General features: G+C 38.8%; 1 protein-coding gene across 3 annotated transcripts in view; it reads left to right on the top strand.

Moving 5' to 3' along the window:
• Positions 1–2,264: 2,264 nt before the first annotated feature.
• Positions 2,265–24,635, top strand: part of unc5db (unc-5 netrin receptor Db) — a 165,127-nt gene continuing 142,756 nt past the window's right edge. For 2 of the 3 annotated variants that reach the window (XM_062051503.1, XM_062051501.1), the window contains exons 1-2: positions 2,271–2,328; positions 13,003–13,182. In XM_062051503.1, the coding sequence (XP_061907487.1) occupies positions 13,101–13,182 (82 nt within the window). In that variant the 5' untranslated portion in view covers positions 2,271–2,328; positions 13,003–13,100. Of the gene's footprint in view, positions 2,329–12,999; positions 13,183–24,635 lie in introns of all 3 variants that reach the window. The other variant, XM_062051502.1, reaches the window with a different exon arrangement.

Below are 24,635 nucleotides of genomic sequence, written 5' to 3' on the forward strand. Positions count from 1 at the left end.
GTATATATATATATATATATATATATATATATATATATATATATATGTGTATATATATATATATATATATATATATATATATATATATATATATATATATATATATATATATATATATATATATAGGTAGAATTCACTGAAAGTCAAGTATTTCATATATATATATATATATATATATATATATATATATATATATATATATATATATATATATATATATATATATATATGAAATACTCGAGTTGGTGAATTCTAGCTGTAAATATACTCCTCCCCTCTTAACCACGCCCCCCGACCCCAACCACACCCCCGCCCCACCCCCGGATTCAGAGGTCTCAAGGTTGGCAAGTATGAGATAATGGCACTAGCATTTACTTAATTTAAGAATATTTTTCAACATATTGAGCAAAAAGGTCTCATATTTTTTTTTCTATAAGAAAAGTGCACTTGTTATTAGTGAGAATGTACTTATTTTAAGGTATTTTGGGGTTCATTGAAGTTAGCTAATTGTACTTGTTTTGGAAAACCTTGACAAGCGAAATTTTTCTTGTTCTATTGGCAGATAATTTTGCTTAGTTCAAATAAAATACCCCTAATTTTTGATTTTTTTTTTTTCTTGTTTTTTAACACTGACTTTTTGCAGTGTGGTGGCAAAGCTGGATCCTTAATTGTATCCCAGAGTAGGGCTGTGTCCTGGGTTTGTTAATGTTTGTATTGGGTGTAGCTGTGTCCTGTATGTTTCCAAACACAGGATCAGTCAGAATCTTCACTTGTTTTTCCACAAAATGTGTAATGTCAATCAACTCTTGTGTTCCTCCTGCAGGTCACAGACATAACTCCTGTTTGTCCCTCGTGGTGTATGGCAATTTCTTTATAATGTTCAGCATGTTTTATGGTGTGTCCAGGTCATGAGTGTACTGCTTTGAATTCCTGGAGGCCCCTTATGTCCTCTGTTTTAATGCAAGGCCATGACAGGGCTCTTTCCGTGTATGTTGCTGCCATCTTCTGCTCATTTCCAGTAAGTTCTTTCAGCAAGAGTGTTGTATCCTCTTTGTGGGTCCATATGTTCAACAGGCTGTGATGGAAAAACACCAACCGGTGAGGTTTTACAACGACATGGCTGCAGTGATGCACAAGAAAATAAAAGGAGTTTGAGAAGGTAGAAGTTAAAGTTGAAAAATTGTTACATTAAGGTTGATACTTCTCCCTCTATTTATAATTAATAGACTTTGCATGTTAGATGGGTAACAAAAAGTGCTGTCCTACTAACTGACTTGTTTAAAAGTATTATCTGATTTTAATAACAGACCAGATGAATTAAGACATGTTCTTTCTACTTTTGAATAGTCATTCTCTTGTGTGGGACAGTGCACAACATTCTGGAGGTTCAATAATTGGTATTTTCTGCACATCACTACTTTTAGGGAAATATTCATAACCCCAAAATATCACAAACTAACAAAGAAGAATGAGAGAAAGATATAACCTTGGTGGAAAATGCACACGGTCGTGATCAAAAGTTGACATACACTTGTAAAGAACATAATGTTATGGCTTTCTTGAGTTTCCAATTATTTCTACAACTCTTATTTTTTTGTGATAGAGTGATTGGAGCACATACTTGTTGGTCACAAAAAATATTCATGAAGTTTGTTTTTTTAATGAATTTATTATGGGTCTACTGAAAATGTGAGCAAATCTGCTGGGTCAAAAGTATACATACAGCAATGTTCATATTTGGTTACATGTATGTCCCTTGGCAAGTTTCACTGCAATAAGGCGCTTTTGGTAGCCATCCACAAGGCTGTGGTTGACCACTCCTCTTGACAAAATTGGTGCAGTTCAGCTAAATGTGTTGGTTTTCTGACATGGACTTGTTTCTTCAGCATTGTCCACACTTTTAAGTCAGGACTTTGGGAAGGCCAATTTAAAACCTTAATTCTCGCCTGATTTAGCCACGAGGGAGGGAGGGCTGAGAGTCAGTTATTAGAGAGCGCAGTATTTTGTGCGGTTGTCCCTGACACAGGTAGGCGGGGGGCTGAGAGTCAGTTAGTATTAATTCAGAAATCTGTATCAATTTATATATTATTTTATAATTTATATTTTGTTATCTATCAATTTTTATTAGTATTTCTATTTTTTACATTATATTTACAATGGAGAAAATATTGTACACCTTGCTATAGCTGTGTTTGGCCGGAGGAGGGCGCCATCGCTCCATCTATGACATAGCACGACGACCGGATTTTCCAATCTTGCTTCCGGTTTCACTTAACTAGCATTTCACGCGGCACCAAGCAGTTGATGACATCCTTCGCGCTAGCTTGTGTAAGCATACATATATGTTTCTCTTTCTGGATTTCACTACACTAAACAACACCTTCAAGATTAAAAGCATAAGACACTATTTGAAAGACCCTACCTCAATTTGGAACTTAATTTCTCCTCATGTATTTGCGGGATAGCTCGGTTGTTAGAGTGGCCATGCCAACAACTTGAGGGTTCCAGGTTCGATCCCCGCTTTCGCCATCCTAGTCACTGCCGTTGTGTCCTTGGGCAAGACACTTTACCCACCTGCTCCCAGTGCCACGCACACTGGTTTAAATGTAACTTAGATATTGGGTTTCACTATGTACAAACCCCGTTTCCATATGAGTTGGGAAATTGTGTTAGATGTAAATATAAACGGAATACAATGATTTGCAAATAATTTTCAACCCATATACAGTTGAATATGCTACAAAGACAACATATTTGATGTTCAAACTGATAAACTTTTTTTTTTGTTGCAAATAATCATTAACTTTAGAATTTGATGCCAGCAACACGTGACAAAGAAGTTGGGAAAGGTGGCAATAAATACTGAGAAAGTTGAGGAAGGCTCATCAAACACTTATTTGGAACATCCCACAGGTGAACAGGCAAATTGGGAACAGGTGTGTGCCATGATTGGGTATAAAAGTAGATTCCATGAAATGCTCAGTCATTCACAAACAAGGATGGGGCGAGGGTCACCACTTTGTCAACAAATGCGTGAGCAAATTGTTGAACAGTTTAAGAAAAACCTTTCTCAACCAGCTATTGCAAGGAATTTAGGGATTTCACCATCTACGGTCCGTAATACCATCAAAGGGTTCAGAGAATCACTGCATGTAAGCAGCTAAGCCCGTGACCTCCGATCCCTCAGGCTACTGCATCAACAAGCGACATCAGTGTGTAAAGGATATCACCACATGGGCTCAGGAACACTTCAAAAACCCACTGTCAGTAACTACAGTTGGTCGCTACATCTGTAAGTGCAAGTTAAAACTCTACTATGCAAGGCGAAAACCGTTTATCAACAACACCCAGAAACGCCGTCGGCTTGGCTGGGCCTGAGCTCATCTAAGATGGACTGATACAAAGTGGAAAAGTGTTCTGTGGTCTGACGAGTCCACATTTCAAATTGTTTTTGGAAACTGTGGACGTCGTGTCCTCCGGACCAAAGAGGAAAAGAACCATCCGGATTGTTATAGGGGCAAAGTTGAAAAGCCAGCATCTGTGATGGTATGGGGGTGTATTAGTGCCCAAGACATGGGTAACTTACACATCTGTGAAAGCGCCATTAATGCTGAAAGGTACATACAGGTTTTGGAGCAACATATGTTCCCATCCAAGCAAGTCAATGCCAAGCCACGTGTTACATCAACGTAGCTTCATAGTAAAAAAGTGCGTGTACTAAACTGGCCTGCCTGTAGTCCAGACCTGTCTCCCATTGAAAATGTGTGGCACATTATGAAGCCTAAATTACCACAACGGAGACCCCCGGACTGTTGAACAACTTAAGCTGTACATCAAGCAAGAATGGGAAAGAATTCCACCTGAGAAGCTTCAAAAATGTGTCTCCTCAGTTCCCAAACGTTTATTGAGTGTTGTTAAAAGGAAAAGCCATGTAACACAGTGGTGAACATGCCCTTTCCCAACTACTTTGGCACGTGTTGCAGCCATGAAATTCTAAGTTAATTATTATTCGCCAAAAAAAAAAAAAAGTTTATGAGTTTGAACATAAAATATCTTGTCTTTGTAGTGCATTCAATTGAATATGGGTTGAAAAGGATTTGCAAATCATTGTATTCCGTTTATATTTACATCTAACACAATTTCCCAACTCATATGGAAACAGGGTTTGTAAAAGCGCGCTATATAAATACAATTCACTTCACTTATTTTCCAACCTTGGAGGCCTACAATTTTTGCTATTGTGTAACTACAACATTGATAGGATTCCTGTTGCTCTTTCAAACTTCCACAAACGAGCCCTTCTGGCATGGTCTCTTATATGCAAGCACAATTTCTCACCTACGAAATACTTCATTTGGAACAATCAAGACACATGTTACAAAAGGAAATCTCTTATCCTCAACAATTGGTTCAAGAATGATATTATTTTAGTGAGTCAGCTTTTCAATAAGGAATGTAAACTTTTTAATTACCAAGAATTTCTCAACCATTTTAAGGTCTCTGTGACTTCCAAACAATTTGCCATTGTATTTGATGCCATTCCAACAGGTGTGATGTTGTACAGGGCTTACTCATCTCCTCTTTCTGCTGTAAAATGGTGAATGATACACTTGACACTCCTGTGAGGAAACTTTGCTTTGATCAGAAAAATAACAGAAAAATCCGCAGCTTATTCCAAAAATGATTGTATGTGTCTGTCTCCTATGTAATTGCGCACTGGAATAATGTTGTGAATGACATCTGCTGGGTCAAAAAGTGGTCGCTTCCTAACAGGTCTTTTACTTACCAACAAAGTCAAAGAGATATCTTTTAAAATCATTCATGGTTATTACCCTGTAAAGACTGTGATGGTTAGATACAAGAAGGACGTTGATGTTACCTGCACCTTATGTAACATGCATCCAGAGACTGTTCACCACCTGTTTTGGACTTGTGAAAGCACTCCATCACTGTGGCAGGGCATCTGTCGCTTCATCCTGGACAATATTCATGACAAATTTGTGCTTTGTTTTAAAGATGTGCTATCTGGATTTACACTGTATGAAAAAAAATGTGAAAAGGAATTTTACCTTTGCAACCTCATTATACTATTGACTAAGTTGTATATTCATAAATGTAAGTTTCTTTTTTGTGCCTTTAAAAAAGAATTAGAACTCTACGTTAAAATACTCTCTACCTCTAACAACCAAAAAGCTGTGAAAACGATGATGCTGCGTTCCAAATTTAAATTATTTACTGAACTTGTGTGAGCCTATGGCTTTGCATTTTGTTATATATATACTGTATATATACTTTGCATTCTATTTTAGTTACTTAATTGAGTTTACAAACACCTGGCGTGGTTTTGTACTGTTTTTGTACTTATTTTGATTATTATTATTTCACAATTGTTTGTAAATGTTGCAATTTATAAAGGTTTATGAAATTCAAAATAAAAACAAAACAAAAACATAAATAAACATATATATATATATATATATATATATATATATATATATATATATATATATATATATATATATATATATATATATATATATATATATATATATATATATATATATATATATATATATATACACACTACCGTTCAAAAGTTTGGGGTCACCCAAACAGTTTTGTGGAATAGCCTTAATTTCTAAGAACAAGAATAGACTGTCGAGTTTCAGATGAAAGTTCTCTTTTTCTGGCCATTTTGAGCGTTTAATTGACCCCACAAATGTGATGCTCCAGAAACTCAATCTGCTCAAAGGAAGGTCAGTTTTGTAGCTTCTGTAACGAGCTAAACTGTTTTCAGATGTGTGAACATGATTGCACAAGGGTTTTCTAATCATCAATTAGCCTTCTGAGCCAATGAGCAAACACATTGTACCATTAGAACACTGGAGTGATAGTTGCTGGAAATGGGCCTCTATACACCTATGTAGATATTGCACCAAAAACCAGACATTTTCAGCTAGAATAGTCATTTACCACATTAGCAATGTATAGAGTGTATTTCTTTAAAGTTAAGACTAGTTTAAAGTTATCTTCATTGAAAAGTACAGTGCTTTTCCTTCAAAAATAAGGACATTTCAATGTGACCCCAAACTTTTGAACGGTAGTGTATATATATATACACTACCGTTCAAAACTTCTGAACGGTAGTGTATATATACACACTACCGTTCAAAAGTTTGGCTCATGCCGACATCATAGTGATAAACATCGGTGTAGGCGATGGAAGTTCCAGTTCCAGGAACTACAAGCACGGGTGGAGACCTTTGGTGAGTTCCCTACTACGACCTGCCTGGCACCTGCAACAAAGACGGACAGACCACAGCTCAACGAACATGCGTTAGATACCTGCATCGCACCGGAACGACAAGGGCGATACTAATGCAGAAGACCCGCGGAGCACTTCATGCTGAAGATTTCCTCCGTCCCATTGCAAGAGCCACAGACACGGGCGGAGAATCGCGATGAACCCCTTCCCACGACCTGCAGCCTACCTGGAACAGAGAGTGGAAGACCAAAACGTGCTGAACATATCAGGCCCCTGGTCGACACCTGTTGCACCTCGCTTTCTCCAGCCTCAACTGCCCTACAAAAGACTACATCCGGCGTTGTGAAGCCCACCACAGAGGTCAGCATTACAACTCAGAACTCGCCCAGGAAAGTGCTGACACACTGGCTCCAACAGCTCATTTGGAGTCTCCCTAAATCGGATCCTTCGGGGGGAGCAGCATTAATTAAGTGTGTCTGATTGGACCTTCGGGGGTCCTCGGTGGGGCCTGAGATTGGGTCCGTCAGTGTTCAGTGGACAATGCTAACCAGGGTTGTGACCCTTGCAGGTCCTAACCCTAACCCTATTCCCCTAACCCTCTAAAGAGGAACAAGCACATCATTATCAAGCCAGCTGATAAGGGCAGTGCTGTTGTATATATGGGAGAGCACCAGACAGTTGGGGGACACCACATATTACCAACCACTGACAAAACCTATTTATCCTCAAACCATCCCCATGGTAGAAAAGATTGTTCACAATCTATTACTAAAAAAATGTATCAAAGCTAAACAAAAAACGTACCTTCTGGGTGAGCTGGATCCTCGCCCCCGCAGATTTTATATGCTCCCAAAAATCCATAAGGAGCCACACAAGTGGAGCAAGCCCCACGAGATCCCTCCGGGCCGGCCCATTGTTTCTGACTGCGGCAGCGAGACTTATAGAACAGAGTTCATCGATTACTATTTAACACCACTCTCCATTCGACACGACAGCTACCTTAAAGACACCTGTGATTTCATAGATAAGATTAAGAACCTGCACATTCCCCCAGATGCTTGTTTACCATAGACATCGACAGCCTTTACACAAATATTGATATTGATGAGAGCATTCAGGCTGTCAAAAATGTCTTCCACAGGTACCAGGACATCAGCAGGCCCGAAAAGGAGCTCCTACAGCTCCTTGAAATTAATTTCAAGAGAAATTATTTTGAATTTGATGGGCATTTCTACCTCCAAATTAAGGGCACTGCTATGGGCAAGAAATTTGCGCCGGCCTATGCCAACATTTTCATGGCCGCTGGCCGAAAACGTCCTCGCCACTATTTCCGGTACCTGGATGACATGGGGGCGGGCGGGGGGTTTGGACCCATTTTAGTGAGGAGTTCAGTGTGTTCTTGAACGCGCTGAACACCCACAACAAAAACATCATCATTAAGTTGACCACTAGCATCATATCGGTCGACCTTTTGGACACCACAATTTTTAAGGTTTCCTGACTTTGCGAATACGCATCACCTGGACATCAAGGTGTTTGTTAAGGAGACCGACACCCACTAGTACTGGTACTAGTATCGGTGCCAAAATATTGGTATCAGGACAACACTAATACACACTAGGGTTGTACGGTATGCCGGTATTAGTATAGTACTGCGATACTAATGAATCATTTTTGGTACGATACCGTCTCTGAAACGTACCGGTTCCGCACCCCCCCGCGCCCGCGTCGAAGTCACGTCGTGACATTGCTGGTTTACGAGCAGACGAGCATGTTCGGCAGCACACAATCACAGAGTACTTATAAACAGACACAGTGTGTAGACAGAAAAGGGAGAACGGACGCATTTTGGCTTAAAAACTAAAGATAAATGGGAAGTTATAACACTGAAACGCCCTCAGGAAGAGGTGCTTTAAGACATGGCTAGCTAGCTAGCGGCTAACGTCCATCCCCCGTCGGCAGTGTTTTAGCTATTTCTAAATCACTAATCCTGGTTTCCATGGCGACAAATAAAGTGAGTTTCTTACAAGTATCATCCCTGCAGGACGAGGAATAGCTGAACATGCTTCACTACACACCGTAGCTCACCGGCGTCACAATGTAAACAAACGCCATGGGTCGATCTACACCTAACATCCACTGTAACGATATCAAGTACAGGCCGTATCTAGTCGATACTACTATGATTACGTCGATATTTTTTTGCATCACATCTTTTGTTTAAAAAATTTTTTATATTATGTTTATAAACTCAGGAAATATGTCCCTGGACACATGAGGACTTTGAATATGACCAATGTATGATCCTGTAACTACTTGGTATCGGATTGATACCCAAATGTGTGGTATCATCCAAAAGTAATGTAAAGTATCAAACAACAGAAGTGATTATTACATTTTAACAGAAGTGTAGACAGATCATGTTAAAAGAGAAAGTAAGCAAATATTAATCTCACACTATGTTAGATCCACTATGGACTGGACTCTCACAATATTATGCTAGATCCACAGGAGGGGTGGGTGGGGGGGGGGGGGGGGGGGGGGGGGTTGTGTTTTTTTCTTGCCCTGATGTGGGATCAGTCTGTCGTTGTGGCTTGTGATTTAGGGCTATATAAATACACTTTGATTGATAAACTTTGAACAGTAAATGAACAAGTAGATTAATAATTAATGTCTACCACTTGTCCTTAATAATGTAGACACAATAATAGAATGATAAATGATAAAATATGTTACTGCATATTTCAGCAGACTAATTAAGAGCCTTTGTTTGTTTACTTACTAATAAAAGACAAGTTGTCTTGTATGTTCACTATTTTATTTAAGGACTTAACTGCAATAACAAACATATGTTTAATGTACCCTAAGATTTCTTTGTTAAAATAAAGCCAATATTGCAATTTTTTGTGGTCCCCTTTATTTAGAAAAGTACCAAAAAGTACAGAAAAGTATCGCAATAATTTTAATATTGGTATCGGGACAACACTAGTACACATATTTGTACTTTATATCATATTGTACCTTTTTTTTAGAAATATAAATGTGAAGTGAAGTGAAGTGAATTATATTTATATAGCGCTTTTCTCTAGTGACTCAAAGCGCTTTACATATATCTAAGTTACATTTAAACCAGTGTGGGTGGCACTGGGAGCAGGTGGGTAAAGTGTCTTGCCCAAGGACACAACGGCAGTGACTAGGATGGCGGAAGCGGGGATCGAACCTGGAACCCTCAAGTTGCTGGCACGGCCACTCTACCAACCGAGCTATACCGCCCCAAATGTACACTTCTGGCCTCTTTAAGACCATTATTGTACATTTGAGACACCATTCTTAAAAATGTACCTATAAGTACAGAAAGTTTTTGTGTCATAACTATTTTTGAGAGCGTATAGTAAGTTTCTTTGAATGAAATACTTCATAAAATCGCAAGTTGACTCCATGGTAAATCTGCATTCATCTCCTCTTGGCCAACATGCACGGATACTGCCATCCTAGATAGGGATGTCCGATAATGGCTTTTTTGCCGGTATCCGATATTCCGATATTGTCCAACTCTTAATTACCGATACCGATATCAACCGATACCGATATATACAATCGTGGAATTAACACATTATTATGCCTAATTTGGACAACCAGGTAAGGTGAAGATAATGTCCTTTTTTTTAAAAAAAGTAAAATAAAATAAGATAAATAAATTAAAAACATTTTCTTGAATAAAAAATAAATAAAATAATTAAAAAAACAGTTACATAGAAACTAGTAATTAATGAAAATGAGTAAAATTAACTTTTAAAGGTTAGTACTATTAGTGTACCAGCAGCATGCACAATCTTTGTGTGCTTGCGGACTGTATCCCTTGCAGACTGTATTGATCTATATTGATATATAATGTAGGAACCAGAATATTAATAACAGAAAGAAACAACCCTTTTGTGTGAATGAGTGTAAATGGGGGAGGGAGGTTTTTTGGGTTAGTGCACTAATTGTAAGTGTATCTTGTGTTTTTTATGTTGATTTTATAAAAAAAAAAAAAAAAACTATACCGCTAATTTCCGATATTACATTTTAAAGCATTTATCGGCCGATGATATCGGTAGGCCGATATTATCGGACATCTCTAATCCTAGCTAAACGTTGTATGAAGACACACCCACTTAACCATTTTTTTAACTAATGAAACAGTGGCAACAATTTGGATAGGTAGCTTTTTGAACAATATAATCTTCCTAATGCTGACTTAAACCGGTTGAGACATATAAAAAAACCTTTCTGGCTTCTATTTTCATGAAGATTTTGTAGAAATCTCGCATTTTTTCATCATGTAAAACAAGAGTACAATATTAACACATACAAAAGTCTAAGAAGTTGAATAAAACTGTGGGATAGGGCCCCCTAACTCTTCTTTAACTGTCGGTTTCATAATACACCTCACGGTGCAACCTGGACACATCATCAGTGATTCTCCCGGGGTCATAGGGTGTTTCGGGTCTTAATCAAACACCCTCTCCCGGGCGACCGGGCCGAGGGTGATCAGTCCCTCGACTTGTGTCCAGGTAGCGCTCCACGCCACGCGTCCCCCCTCCGACGGTCTGCCCCGGGGTTGCGCCGGTGGTGCTTGGAGGTTCCAGGCACTGCGGGGAGTGTCCGGGCCTGGGTCCTCCTCCGTCTCATCAGGGCCGTACAAGGTACTGGCCCTGTGCGTTGCACCACGGGTTTCCTCAGGCAGCCTATCTTGGTCTCATGTGTCTTCAGGGTTTTTCGCAGCGTTATATGGGTGCTCCCTTGCGGGAGCTGCAGCTTGGGATGCTGCCCCGGTTGCCGTCTTTCCGGGCTGTCAACTGTCTCTCCAGTTGTCACCACTCTTTCGGGGTTGTCATCCAGCCTCTTCCTGGAAGTCAATGGCGATGCCATACTCGATCGGTTTCATAATACACCTCACGGTAATATATGAGAAAGAAAAAGTAAGCAGATATTAACAATAAATGAACAAGTAAAGATGAATAATTAATTTTCTACCACTTGTCTTTAATAATGTTGACAAAATAATTGAGTTTGAGTTTGAGTTTATTTCGAACATGCAAGCATACAACATGATACATCACAATTTCCAGTTTCTCTTTTCAACATGTTCGAAAAGGAGTAGGAAGAAGCAGAGCTTATTTAATCCTACCCCTTTTCTTTCCATAACAGTTGCAAAACTTTTTGTTCACTTCCTGTTCACAATTTATTCACAATAAACTCCATAAGTAATCACAATAAAAATAAATAAATAAATAATAGTAAAAATTTAATAATAATAATTGGTGAAGTAAGTCATATTTCATATGATGAGATAAGTACGATTACTTTAAGAATGAATGAATGGATGGATGAAATACATTGAGAATGTTTGTCATGGTTCTTCTTCTTTGTACTTTGTAAACACTTTAAGTTTGAAGAGTTTCTTAAAGTGGATCATATTATTACATTGTTTGATTGCTTTGCTTAATCCATTCCATAATTTAATTCCACATACTGATATACTGAAGGTCTTAAGTGTTGTACGTGCAAACAAATGTTTTAAATTACGTTTTTCTCTAAGATTATATTTCTCCTCTTTTTTTGAGAAGAATTGTATATTCTTGGGTAGCAGGTTATAGTTTGCTTTGTGCATAATTTTAGCTGTTTGCAAATTCACTATGTCGTGGAATTTCAGTATTTTTGATTCAATAAATAAAGGGTTTGTATGTTCTCTATATCCAACATTATGTATTATTCTAACTGATCCTTTTTGTAACACCGTTAATGAATGAAGTGTACTTTTGTAATTATTTCCCCATATTTCTACACAGTAGCTCAGATATGGTAACACTAGTGAACAGTAGAGAATATGAAGGGATTTTTGGTCTAGAACATGTTTTGCTTTATTCATTATTGACGTGTTTCTTGCAACTTTATGTTGTATTTTTTTTTACGTGAGATTTCCAGTTCAATTTATCATCAATCATTATACCTAGAAATTTGGTTTCATTTACTCTTTCAATTTCTATTCCGTCTATTTGTATTTGTGTTTGACTTTCTCTTCTACTGTTACCAAATAGCATTATTTTAGTTTTACTGAGATAATAATAGAACGATAAATAAGACAATATGTTACTGCATATGTCAGCAGACTAATTAGGAGCCTTTGTTTGTTTACTTATTACTAAAAGACAAGTTGTCTAGTATGTTCACTATTTTATTTAGGACTAAATTGCAATAAGAAAAATATGTTTAATGTACCCTAAGATTTTTTTATTACAATAAAGCCAATAATAACATTTTTTTGTGGTGCCCTTTATTTAGAAATGTACCGAAATACTTTTGGTACCGGTACCAGAATAATGGTTATCGTTACAAATGGGACCCATTACCTCCCTGCTTGGCACTCAGCATCAAGGGTTGGAATTGGGGGGTTAAATCACCAAAAATTATTCCCGGGCGCGGCCACCGCTGCTGCTCACTGCTCCCCTCACCTCCCAGGGGGTGATCAAGGGTGATGGGTCAAATGCAGAGAAACATTTCGCCACACCTAGTGTGTGTGGAACAATCATTGGTACTTTAACTTGAACTTAACACTAACACGCACACACACCGAGCACCCACAGGCAGACATGTAGATCTGCGCCTATGGTTGGAGGCAGAGGGAAGGGAGGAACTCTGAGTAGAGAAGCGAAGATGCATCTTCTCTTGACTTCACTATCTTCCCTCAGCAGCCACAGACTCTTGCCCGGCTGGCTTTCCAGAGAGGACCTCCCGGGGAAGATCCAGCCTACCATCCGGCGTGCGTGGACCACCAGAGTGACGCGCCGGGATGTGTGCGCCGACTAAAGGGCGTGACTTTGCCACGGCTGGTCTCCTACTTCTTCTTTGTTCCACCTCTGTCACCTCCAAAGGTAAGAAAGATGATATGAAACAATGTGTGGCTTCCCCCCCCGAGTGCACACTGCATATTGTGTGCAAACATGCTTCATACTAATTACGTTTGCCTCGTAGTTGTGTGCGTAATCACAGCCTTTACTTGGGCTTTTGCGCATATGATGTGCAATGGATTTGACGCGCCTTCTATAAAACTGTGGTGTCTTTGAAAATTAATTGACTTCATGCAAAAATGTTATTTCATTTTTATTTTTATTTATTTTTTACAATAGTTGTATCTATCGTCGGGTTGTGATTAGAGGGAATGTTTTTTGTTGTTTTTTAATTTTAATTTTAATTTTTTTCTTTTTTTTTTTACTCATAAGCCAGTTAAGTATACAAATACAAATAGTAACAGAAGAAATGAACAAATTAAAAAGATGGTTTGACCAAAAAAACTGACTTATTTTTTAATCTCAGCAAAACTAAAATAATGCTATTTGGTAACGGTAGGAGATAAAGTCAAACACAAATAGACGGAGTAAATATTGTTTATTGCTTATTGAATGGATCCCCATTAGCTGACGCCAAGGCTACTGCTAGTCTTCCTGGGGTCCATATCGGAGCATGCAAAATTAAAATACAAAGAATACATGCATTACCAGACATTATACAATGGAAAAATACAACATAAGATAAAAAGCTAGTTAATAATCCCCACCTTCTACCATCCTAGTCACGTCCGTTGTGTCCTTGGGCAAGACACTTCACTCTTGCTCCTGATGGCTGCTGGTTAGCGCCTTGCATGGCAGCTCCCGCCATCAGTGTGTGAATGTGTGTGTGAATGGGTGAATGTGGAAATACTGTCAAAGTGCTTTGAGTACCTTGAAGGTAGAAAAGCGCTATACAAGTATAACCCATTTATCATTTATCATAATAAGTAAATATTGAAAGGGTAAAAGAAACCAAATTTTTTGGGTGTAATAATAGATGATAAAATTAATTGGAAATCTCATGTAAAAAAATATACAACATAAAGTAGCAAGAAACACATCAATAATGAATAAAGCAAAACATGTTCTAGAGCAGTGGTTCTTAACCTGGGTTCGATCGAACCCTAGGGGTTCGGTGAGTCGGCCTCAGGGGTTCGGCGGAGGTCAAGACACACCCGACTCATCGTGTAAATACAAACTTCTCCCTATCGGCGTATTACGGATACGGCAACAGCTGACTGGTTTGCAAGTGTGTCATTTGTTGTGAGTTTATGCACTGTGTTGGTTTTGTTGTTTGAACAAGGTGATGTTCATGCACGGTTCATTTTATGCACCAGTAAAAAAACATGGTAACACTTTAGTATGGGGAACATATTCACCATTAATTAGTTGCTTATTAACATGCAAATTAGTAACATAGTGGCTCTTAACTAGTCATTATTAAGTACTTATTAATGCCTTATTCGGCATGGCCTTATTATAACTCTAACCCTGACCCTAACTATAACCAAATAACTCTAAATTAAGTCTTTATTACTTAGAATATGTTCCCCTAGTGTCCAAATAACTCTAAAATATGTCTTTGTTACTTAGAATATGTTCCCCATACTAAAGTGTTACCAAAAACATATAACTTTGTCTTGAATTTGAAAAAAAAAACATTTTATTTTTCACTAAAGAAGGGTTCGGTGAATGCGCATATGAAACTGGTGGGGTTCGGTACCTCCAACAAGGTTAAGAACCACTGTTCTAGACCAAAAGTCACATAATATTATCTACTGCTTGCTAGTGTTACATTGTTAGGAACTGATCAAGGAGGTGACCCCAGGATGCAGAGACGGGAGGCAAGGTGAATTACAAAAAGGGAAAAATTTAATAAGTCCAAAAAGTGTAACAAAAGGCGATAGGGCAGAAGTGCACACCATGGATTACAAACAAAAACAGGGTCCTCAGTGGTCGGCGGGGGGGAAAAGCCAGGGCGCACTGAGCACAGCATAAAGTCCAACACGGAATCCTCTTTACCTCAGGGAGGAAACAAACACAAAGAGGTGAGGGATTACAGGACTAAGGAGAGACAACGTACCAGGACTGACGAGGTGAAGCAGGCGCATGCACGTAGGAGGTTCGGGAGACAATAACCGGCAAGACCAAGCTGTCAATGACGAGCTTAAATACTCCTAGATTGAAATTGGTTGTAGGTGTGCCTTAGTGTCCGTCCAATGAGCTGAAGGAAACAGACATCACAATAAAGGAGAAGGCAGGGAAATGCTAAAACCCAACATACATATCTGAGTTATTGTTCAGAAATATGGGGAAACAACTACAAATGTGCGCTTCATTCACTAACTGTGTTACAAAAAAGGTCAATTAGAATAATACATCATGTTGGATGTAGAGAACATACAAACCCTTTATTTATTAAATCACAATTATTGAAATTCAACGATTTTGTGCATTTGCAAACAGCTAAAATGATGTATGAAGAAAACTATAACCTGCTAGCCAAGAATGTACAACAATTCTTCTCAACTAGAGGAGAAATATAACCTTAGAGGAAAATGTATTTTAAAACATTTGTATGCTCGTACAACACTTAAAACCTTTAGTATGTGGAATTAAATTATAGAATGGATTAAGTAAAGACATTTTAAAAAAGCACCAATATGATTCAGTTTAAGAGATGGTTCAAACTACAAGTGTTCACAAAGTACACCGAACAAGAATTATGATGAATATTTTGAACCCTTTTTTTCCCATTTTTTATTGAGACAAAGATTATTTATGTATTTAATATTTGTATGCTTACTATGGTATATTATTATTTTGTTCACTGTTCTGTTACAGAGAACAAGGAAGGGATAAAATTGCTATGGTATGAAAAGGGGTAGGATTAAATAAGCTCTGCTTCTTCCTACTCCTTTTCGGACGCGCTGTATTGAAACAACTGGAATTGTGTGATGCACTACAGTGTATCGTATGCATGTTCCAAATAAGCTGAAACTGAACTGAAACTGAAGTAGTTTTGTCCGTTTTTCTTCAGAGCACAATTTCACACAAAAAATATATTCTGTAGAATATCTATTTTACTTAAGTCAAATAATTGCAATAGTGCTCTGATTGTTTTCTTTTGTCGACATTGTAAGACACAAATGATCTAAATGTATGAAGTATAAAATGACACAATGATACTGTGTATCATGCCGGCACACACATGATGTGGCTAAAATTAGGCTTTGATCCTTTTTGGTGGTCTTTTATATTTCTATTATTATTTATTTAAGACAGGATGCAGGTATCTCCCCGTGCATTACAATGACATTGTATTTATTCTATAACTGGATCACAGCAGAAATAATTTAGTGGCAGGTTTCATATTAAATAGGTGCGTATTGTAATTGTATTAATCATGCAACATTAATGTATTATCTCATTTATTAAAATCATGTGGTTGCTGTCTCAACATGGTCATGCATTTACAATTTTTATCCGGAACTCGATCACATGGGCGCAACCTGCAATAATTAAATTGCACATCTTTGTTTTGACATTTTGAATTATATATATATTTTTGATGCCTTCTATTTCCTTTATGACAAGAGGTTGTTTTCACATTTAACTGTCGAGGAGCGATTTCAATACTGTTTTCAATACTGTTTGAGTATGTCAGCCCATACATTATCATAACACACACACACACACACACACACACACACACACACACACACACACACACACACACACACACACACACACATACACACACACACACACACACACAAGCACACACACATACACACAATCTTGTATGTGTGCGTGTATCAAAATGACTTTAAAAGTCTTATATAAGTGTTATAATGAAGACAACACATGAGGTAAGTGTCGAAATTAGTTATGTTAGCCTACTATCAAAATTACTTTAAAAGTCTTATACAAGTGTTATAATGAAAGCAACACATAGTGTAAGTGTCTATATTAGCTGTATTACACTGTAAGCTGTTATATGTGAGGCGTGTGCTGTATTTGGAGTTGATGTTGTTCTTGTTTGAGAATATCTGCTTGCACAGGTATTTGTTTTGTTTGCAACAATCCTTGTTGACAAAAATGTTGAAATGTCATATTTGTTGTACACATTTTTTACAATATTGGAAAATAGTCTTTCTGTGGCAGCATCGGAGAAAGTTATATGTGTAAACTAGGGGTGCCCACACTTTTTCAGCAGGCGCGCTACTTATCAAAAGACCAAGTTGATGTGATCCACCTCACACACACACGCACACACACATTCACACATACACATATATGTTGGTGTATTGCTTATTTTGATGACTTTACAGTTGTTGCTGATAAGCTCCACAACTTCGAAGGGAGGGGAGAAAGTCCTCTTTTCTTTCCAACACAGTGGTTGTTTTTAACTTTTTATTCTTCCAGATTCCATACTAATTTTTATACCGTTTATAACAGTGGTCCCCAACCTTTTTGTAGCTGCGGACCGGTCAACGCTTGAAAATTTGTCCCACGGACCGGTGGGGGGGTGGGTGGGTGTGTGTGTGTGGGGGGTGTATTTAAATTTTTAATTTTTTTTTTATTTTTTATTTTTTTTACATAAATGAATACAATCATGTGTGCTTACGGACTGTATCCCTGCAGGCTGTGTTGATCTATATTGATATAGAATGTATATATTGTGTTTTTTATGTTGATTTCATTAAAAAAATTAAAAAATTAAAAAAAATATTTTTTTTTTTTTTTTTTTAATTCTTGTGCGGCCCGGTACCAATCGGTCCGCGGAACGGTACCGGGCCGCGGCCTGGTGGTTGGGGACCACTGGTTTATAAGACTCATTGGAGTTAACTCCTGTATGCGATAGTTTGATACTTTTATTTTGTCAGCGCAGGCAGGATGGAGCAGCACTTTTGTTGTGAAAACAGGAACTGTGCGGTCAGTCGTTACACTTCAGACAGCCGCTACGGAGAGAGAAGTCGGTTGGAATAAAAAATGCTTTTCGCCTTCTTGGCGGTCAGTTTTTTTTCTTCTTCACAAGATCCTCGAGCGCCGCGAACGCCAACCAAGTAACGAAAGTGACGTCATAGTGAAAATTGATGATCAGTAATTTTTAGGTTTACTTTTTTTTTGATGCCTCGCGATCGAGTGACACACCCTGAATTTACCATGAATCGATTAACATGGACCCCGACTTAAACAAGTTGAAAAACTTATTCGGGTGTTACCATTTAGTGGTCAATTGTACGGAATATTTACTGTACTGTGCAATCTACTAATAAAAGTTTCAATCAATCAAAAAAAAAAAACCTCACCATTCGACCGGTAGCTTGCTTTGATCTGATGGGCACGCCCGATGTAAACAAACTGCTGCGTCACAGACCACATAACTATGGTGCGTTCATGGTCCGCCGAAATTAGGACAAAACGGCGCTCGCCCAGTACTCTCATTAGTGACATATTAAACAGTGGGCTTTCTAACAATTGGGAAGGTTTGTGTCATGTTTTTTCCTACAGAAACCATATTAAAACAAAAAATATATTTCCCTCCTCCCCCATCATTTTCCATTTTCATACATTTTTGAAAAAGCTGCAGGGAGCCACTTGGGTGCTGCTGGAGAGCCGCGGGTTGCCGACCACTGGTATAGACTGAATATATGTAGGATTTTCTTCGAACAGATAATTTGGTCTATCAAAGTTTACTTATATAGCCCTAAATCACGAGTGTCTCAAAGGGCTGCACAAGCCACAAACCAGCTCAGTGGCCTTGTGGTTGGAGTGTCCGCCCTGAGACTGGGAGGTCGTGAGTTCAAACCCCGGCCGAGTCATACCAAAGACGACAAAACATGGGACCCATTGCCTCCCTGCTTGGAACTCAGCATGAAGGGTTGGAATTGGGGGTTAAATCACCAAACGATTCCCGAGCGTGGCGCACGCTGCTGCTCACTGCTCCCCTCAGCTCCCAGTGGGGTGAACATGGGGATGGGTGAAATGCATAGGACAAATTTCACCACACCCAGTGTGTGTGTGACAATCATTGGAACTTTAACTTTAAAGGCCTACTGAAATGAAATGTTTTTATTTAAACGGGAATAGCAGATCCATTCTATGTGTCATACTTGATCATTTCGCGATATTGCCATATTTTTGCTGAAAGGATTTAGTATAGAACAACGACGATAAAGTTTGCAACTTTTGGTCGCTGATAAAAAAAAGCCTTGCCTATACCGGAAGTAGCGTGACGTCACAGGAGGAAGGATTCCTCACAATTCCCCGTTGTTTACAATGGAGCGAGAGAGATTCGGACCGAGAAAGCGACGATTACCCCATTAATTTGAGCGAGGATGAAAGATTCGTGGATGAGCAACGTTAGAGTGAAGGACTAGAGTGTAGTGCAGGGTGTATCTTTTTTCGCTCTGACCGTAATTTAGGTACAAGGTCTCATTGGATTCCACACTCTCTCCTTTTTCTATTGTGGATCACGGATTTGTATTTTAAACCACCTCGGATACTATATCCTCTTGAAAATGAGAGTCGAGAACGCGAAATGGACATTCACAGTGACTTTTATCTCTACGACAATACATCGGTGAAGCTCTTTAGCTACAGAGCTAACGTGATAGCATCAGGCTCAAATGCAGATAGAAACAAAATTTTAAAAAAACCTGACTGGAAGGATAGACAGAAGATCAACAATACTAATAAACCATGATCATGTAAATACACGGTTAATAATTTCCAGCTTGGCGAAGCTTAACAATTGAAGCTAACTTAGCTACGGAGCTAACGTGATAGCGTCAGGCTCAAATGCAGATAGAAACAAAATTTTAAAAAACCCTGACTGGAAGGATAGACAGAAGATCAACAATACTAATAAACCATGAACATGTAAATACACGGTTAATAATTTCCAGCTTGGCGAAGCTTAACAATTGAAGCTAACTTAGCTACGGAGCGGCGGCGGGCGTTGTAGCTTTCGACGACACCCCGGCCGCCATCAGAGTCGGCAAGAAACATATATTTCCCCAAAGTTACGTACGTGACATGCACATAGCGACACGCACGTACGGGCAAGCGATCAAATGTTTGGAAGCCAAAGCTGTACTCACGGTAGCGCGTCTGCTGTCCAGCTCAAACACAACACAACCTCCTGGTGTTGGTGTTGCTACAGCCAGCCGCTAATACACCGATCGCACCTACAACTTGCTTCTTTGCAGTCTCCATTGTCCATTAAACAAATTGCAATAGATTCACCAACACAGATGTCCAGAATACTGTGGAATTTTTCGATGAAGACAGAGCAGTTTGTATGGTGACACATTGGGTACGAATACTTCCGTTGCCGTCGTGACGTCACGCGCATACGTCATCATACATAGACGTTTCCAACCGGAAGTTTAGCGGGAAATTTAAAATTGCACTTTATAAGTTAACCCGGCCGTATTGGCCTGTGTTGCAATGTTAAGATTTCATCATTGATATACAAACTATCAGACTGTGTGGTCGGTAGTAGTGGCTTTCAGTATGTGGTAATCTGATTTATCCTTGCTCATTTCTGTTGTTGTCTGCACACCATGTTCACTCTCTCTCTCGTCCACAGTATTGAGTGCAGCTGGCGCAAGGCAGCAGCACACACCTGAGATTGATTAGGGGTAACCTATTTAACCTGGTTGCTGACGGCAGGTGGGCGCCGGAACTTTGTCTACTGTTTGCTTCAGACGCAGTTGTACTTAGACTTGCCAGCGGACTCACTAGTTCGTCTTGTGCTTCATTCTCAGGTTTGCTTGTATTTTTTCCTAGCCTTGTCTAGCGCCTTTATTTTGTACTTTGTTTTTTCAGTGATACTTCTTTCATGAAGTATATCTCCTAGCCTTTCTAGCGCTTTTGGTTTTTTGTAGGTAGTTATATTGGTAGTTTTTACATGGTGTGTTTTTGTTAGTTTACCACCATCGCCTTTGTTTTTGCTATTGTGTGCTCCTCTTGAATAAAGAGAAAGACTATTGACAGCACGCAAAACGTCTCTGCATCCTTGGGATCCACCACTCCAGATCGTTACACAGTAGGCCTTTAACTTTAACTTTAATAACGACATCCTCGGCTCAGTTCCCACATTATTTGGTTTAGTTGAGGTTTGTATTGTGTGCTGAGTAAGAAAAGCAGTGAGGTGGAAGGATTAGCTCATATTTATCTTTTAGGATTATTGAAGTTGTTCGTAATTGGCAGTCATGCGTGGCAGAGTAATGGAAATGTTATAACAGGGAAAACATTTGCCTTGTGGAATTAGAGGATTTTCTTCCAGATTATGTTGACATTATGTATGAAAGCTATATCAATTTGCATTAAAGTACCAGGAAGTGAGCCAACCGTATTTGGCACACCCAACCTACTCAGTGGCCAAGTGGTTAGAGTGTCCGCCCTGAGATCGGTAGGTTGTGAGTTCAAGCCCCGGCCAAGTCATACCAAAGACTATAAAAATGGGACCCATTACCTCCCTGCTTGGCACTCAGCATCAAGGCTTGGAATTGGGGGTTAAATCACCAAAATGATTCCCGGGCGCAGCCACTGCTCCCCTCACCTCCCCAGGGGGTGATCAAGGGTGAAGAGAATAATTTCACCACACCTAGTGTGTGTGTGACAATCATTGGCACTTTAACTTTAACTTAACTGTAGCACGAATATCAATCAATCAAAGTTTATTTATATAGCCCTAAATCACGAGTGTCTCAAAGGGCTGCACAAGCCACGACGACATCCTCGGCTCAGATCCCACATCAGGGCAAGGAAAAACTCAACCCAATGAGAGACCTGGGATGGGACCGCAGATGTGGGGACCCCTGGGCGACCGGTGCAATAGACGTCGAGTGGATCTAGCATAATAGCATTATGCTTTGCCACCTTCCTGTAGTGTACTGTATGAATTTATTTTACTATTTATTATTTCTCTTCATGATGGAAGGACTGACTGAAAAAAATATGCTTAAAAGTGTTGTATTTTTCACCCGGAAAACAATACAGGAGGTTTTCAGCTTTTTATGAACACATACAGACATAAGTTATAGGTTATTTTCAAGTATAGCATCTCCTATGCTGTCAACATAGTGAATGACCATAGTTAGGTTGCCATGGGTGACGACAATGTGTGCAGCTCAGCGCCCAGATTTACATTTAAATGAAAGTGATGGCCATGCATTCAGAAATGAGATACTGTAATAATGATGGTAATATAAGTAAAGTCTACTTTCATATTGGACTCGTTCCCTTGTGGGGTTCCTGGGATTTGGCACCTCTACTTGTGCAGTTTATGCATTATGCCATTATGGTCTTCAGGCTGTACCTTTTACATCTCAATGAGTGGATTAGTCATTTTGCTCTTTAAAAGCCCCACTGCAGTCAGCACTCAACCCTGGAGCTCATTTTGGTTTTCTGGCTATGTGGCTTAGTAGTACTATGGTATTTGTATTTATATTTGTAAATCTTTATGGCAAATGCCGATTGATTTTGTTGATGATGGACTGACGATGATGTAGGATAGCGATTACCGTATTTTCCGGACTATAAGGCGCACTTAAAATAATTTCTCAAAACTCGACAGTGCGCCTTATAACCCGGTGTGCCTAATGTACATAATAATTCTGGTTTTGCTTATTGACATACTTGCCAACCTTGAGACCTCCGATTCCGGGAGGGTCGGGGGTGGGGCGGGGCGGGTGTGTGGTTGGGGGCGTGGTTAAGAGGGGAGGAGTATATTTACAGCTAGAATCCACCAACTCGAGTATTTCATATATATATATATATATATATATATATATATATATATATATATATATATATATATATATATATATATATATATATTTATATATATATATATATATATATATATATATATATATATATATATATATATATATATATATATATATGTATATATATGTATGTATGAAATACTTGACTTTCAGTGAATTCTAGCTATATATATATATACATATATATCTAGAATTCACTGAAAGTCAAGTATTTCATATATATATATATATATATATATATATATATATATATATATATATATATATATATATATATATATATATATATATATATATATGTATGTATGAAATACTTGACTTTCAGTGAATTCTAGCTATATATATATATACATATATATCTAGAATTCACTGAAAGTCAAGTATATATACTTGACTTTCAAGTATATATATATATATATATAATATATTTTATTATACATATAAATAAAAGAAATACTTGAATTTTAGTGTTACGGAGGCTATCCAGTAGATGGCAGTATTGTCCTGTTTAAGAGTGTCACAACATTGCTGTTTACGGCAGACGAACTGCTTTACGGTAGACGAAAACGTGACTGCTGTTTTTGTGTGTTGTTACCGCGCTGGGAGGACGTTAATGAAACTGCCTAACAATAAACCCACATAAGAAACCAAGAACTCGCCCTGATCATTCTACAGTTATAACGTGATTGGGCAGGCACGCTGTTTATATCGTGGGAAAGCGGACGTGAAAACAGACTGTCGCCGCTGTCCCCACTCAGGTCCGCATTGAGCTGGAGGGGGCGTGGCCTCCAGCTCCGGCTGAATTCCGGGAGTTTATCGGGAGAAAATTTCTTCCGGGAGGTTATCGGGAGAGGCGCTGAATTCCGGGAGTCTCCCGGTAATACCGGGAGGGTTGGCAAGTATGCTTATCGACCGCAAAGCTATTTTATTTGGAACAAGGTAAAAATGATAAGTGTGACTAGTAGATGGCAGTCAAACATAAGAGATACGTGTAGACCACAATATGACAGTAAACAACACCAACATTTGATATGTTCCATTGAAAATATAGAACATTACACACGGCGCTCAAAAATCTATCAAAATGTTTTAGTACGGCTTTGGCAAACTATGAAGCCGCAGCGCTTGATGGATTGTACTGTGCTTCAACATAGGAGTATTATTATGATGTGTGTATAAGGTACGACATTATATCTGGCGTTTTGTTTCGCAATATTATGCAAAAGCAACTTTTCTTACCTTCTGGTACCTGCTGATCTGTATTTGGGATCTGCATAAGTTCTGAAAAATTGCGCCTTTGTAGTCCGTGACGACACCATAGTCGATAATCTTCTTCTTTTTCTCTATCTTCTTGTTATGGGACATCTCTTATGTGTGACTGCCGTCTACTGGTCACACTTATCATTACACCATGGACCAAATAAAATTGCTCTGAGGTCGGTAAGCACAACCAGAATTATTCCGTACATTAGGCGCACCGGGTTATAAGGCAAACTGTCGATTTTTGAGAAAATTAAAGGATTTTATGTGCGATTTAAAGTAAAAAAAATACGGTAAATAAGGCTCAATGGGGGCGGAATAGCTCGGTTGGTAGAGCGGCCGTGCCAGCAACTTGAGGGTTTCAGGTTGGATCCCCGCTTCCGCCATCCTAGTCACTGCCGTTGTGTCCTTGGGCAAGACACTTTACCCACC

The sequence above is a fragment of the Entelurus aequoreus genome, linkage group LG06 (genome assembly GCF_033978785.1).
Source record: "Entelurus aequoreus isolate RoL-2023_Sb linkage group LG06, RoL_Eaeq_v1.1, whole genome shotgun sequence".
NCBI classification, from domain to species: Eukaryota; Metazoa; Chordata; class Actinopteri; order Syngnathiformes; family Syngnathidae; genus Entelurus; species Entelurus aequoreus.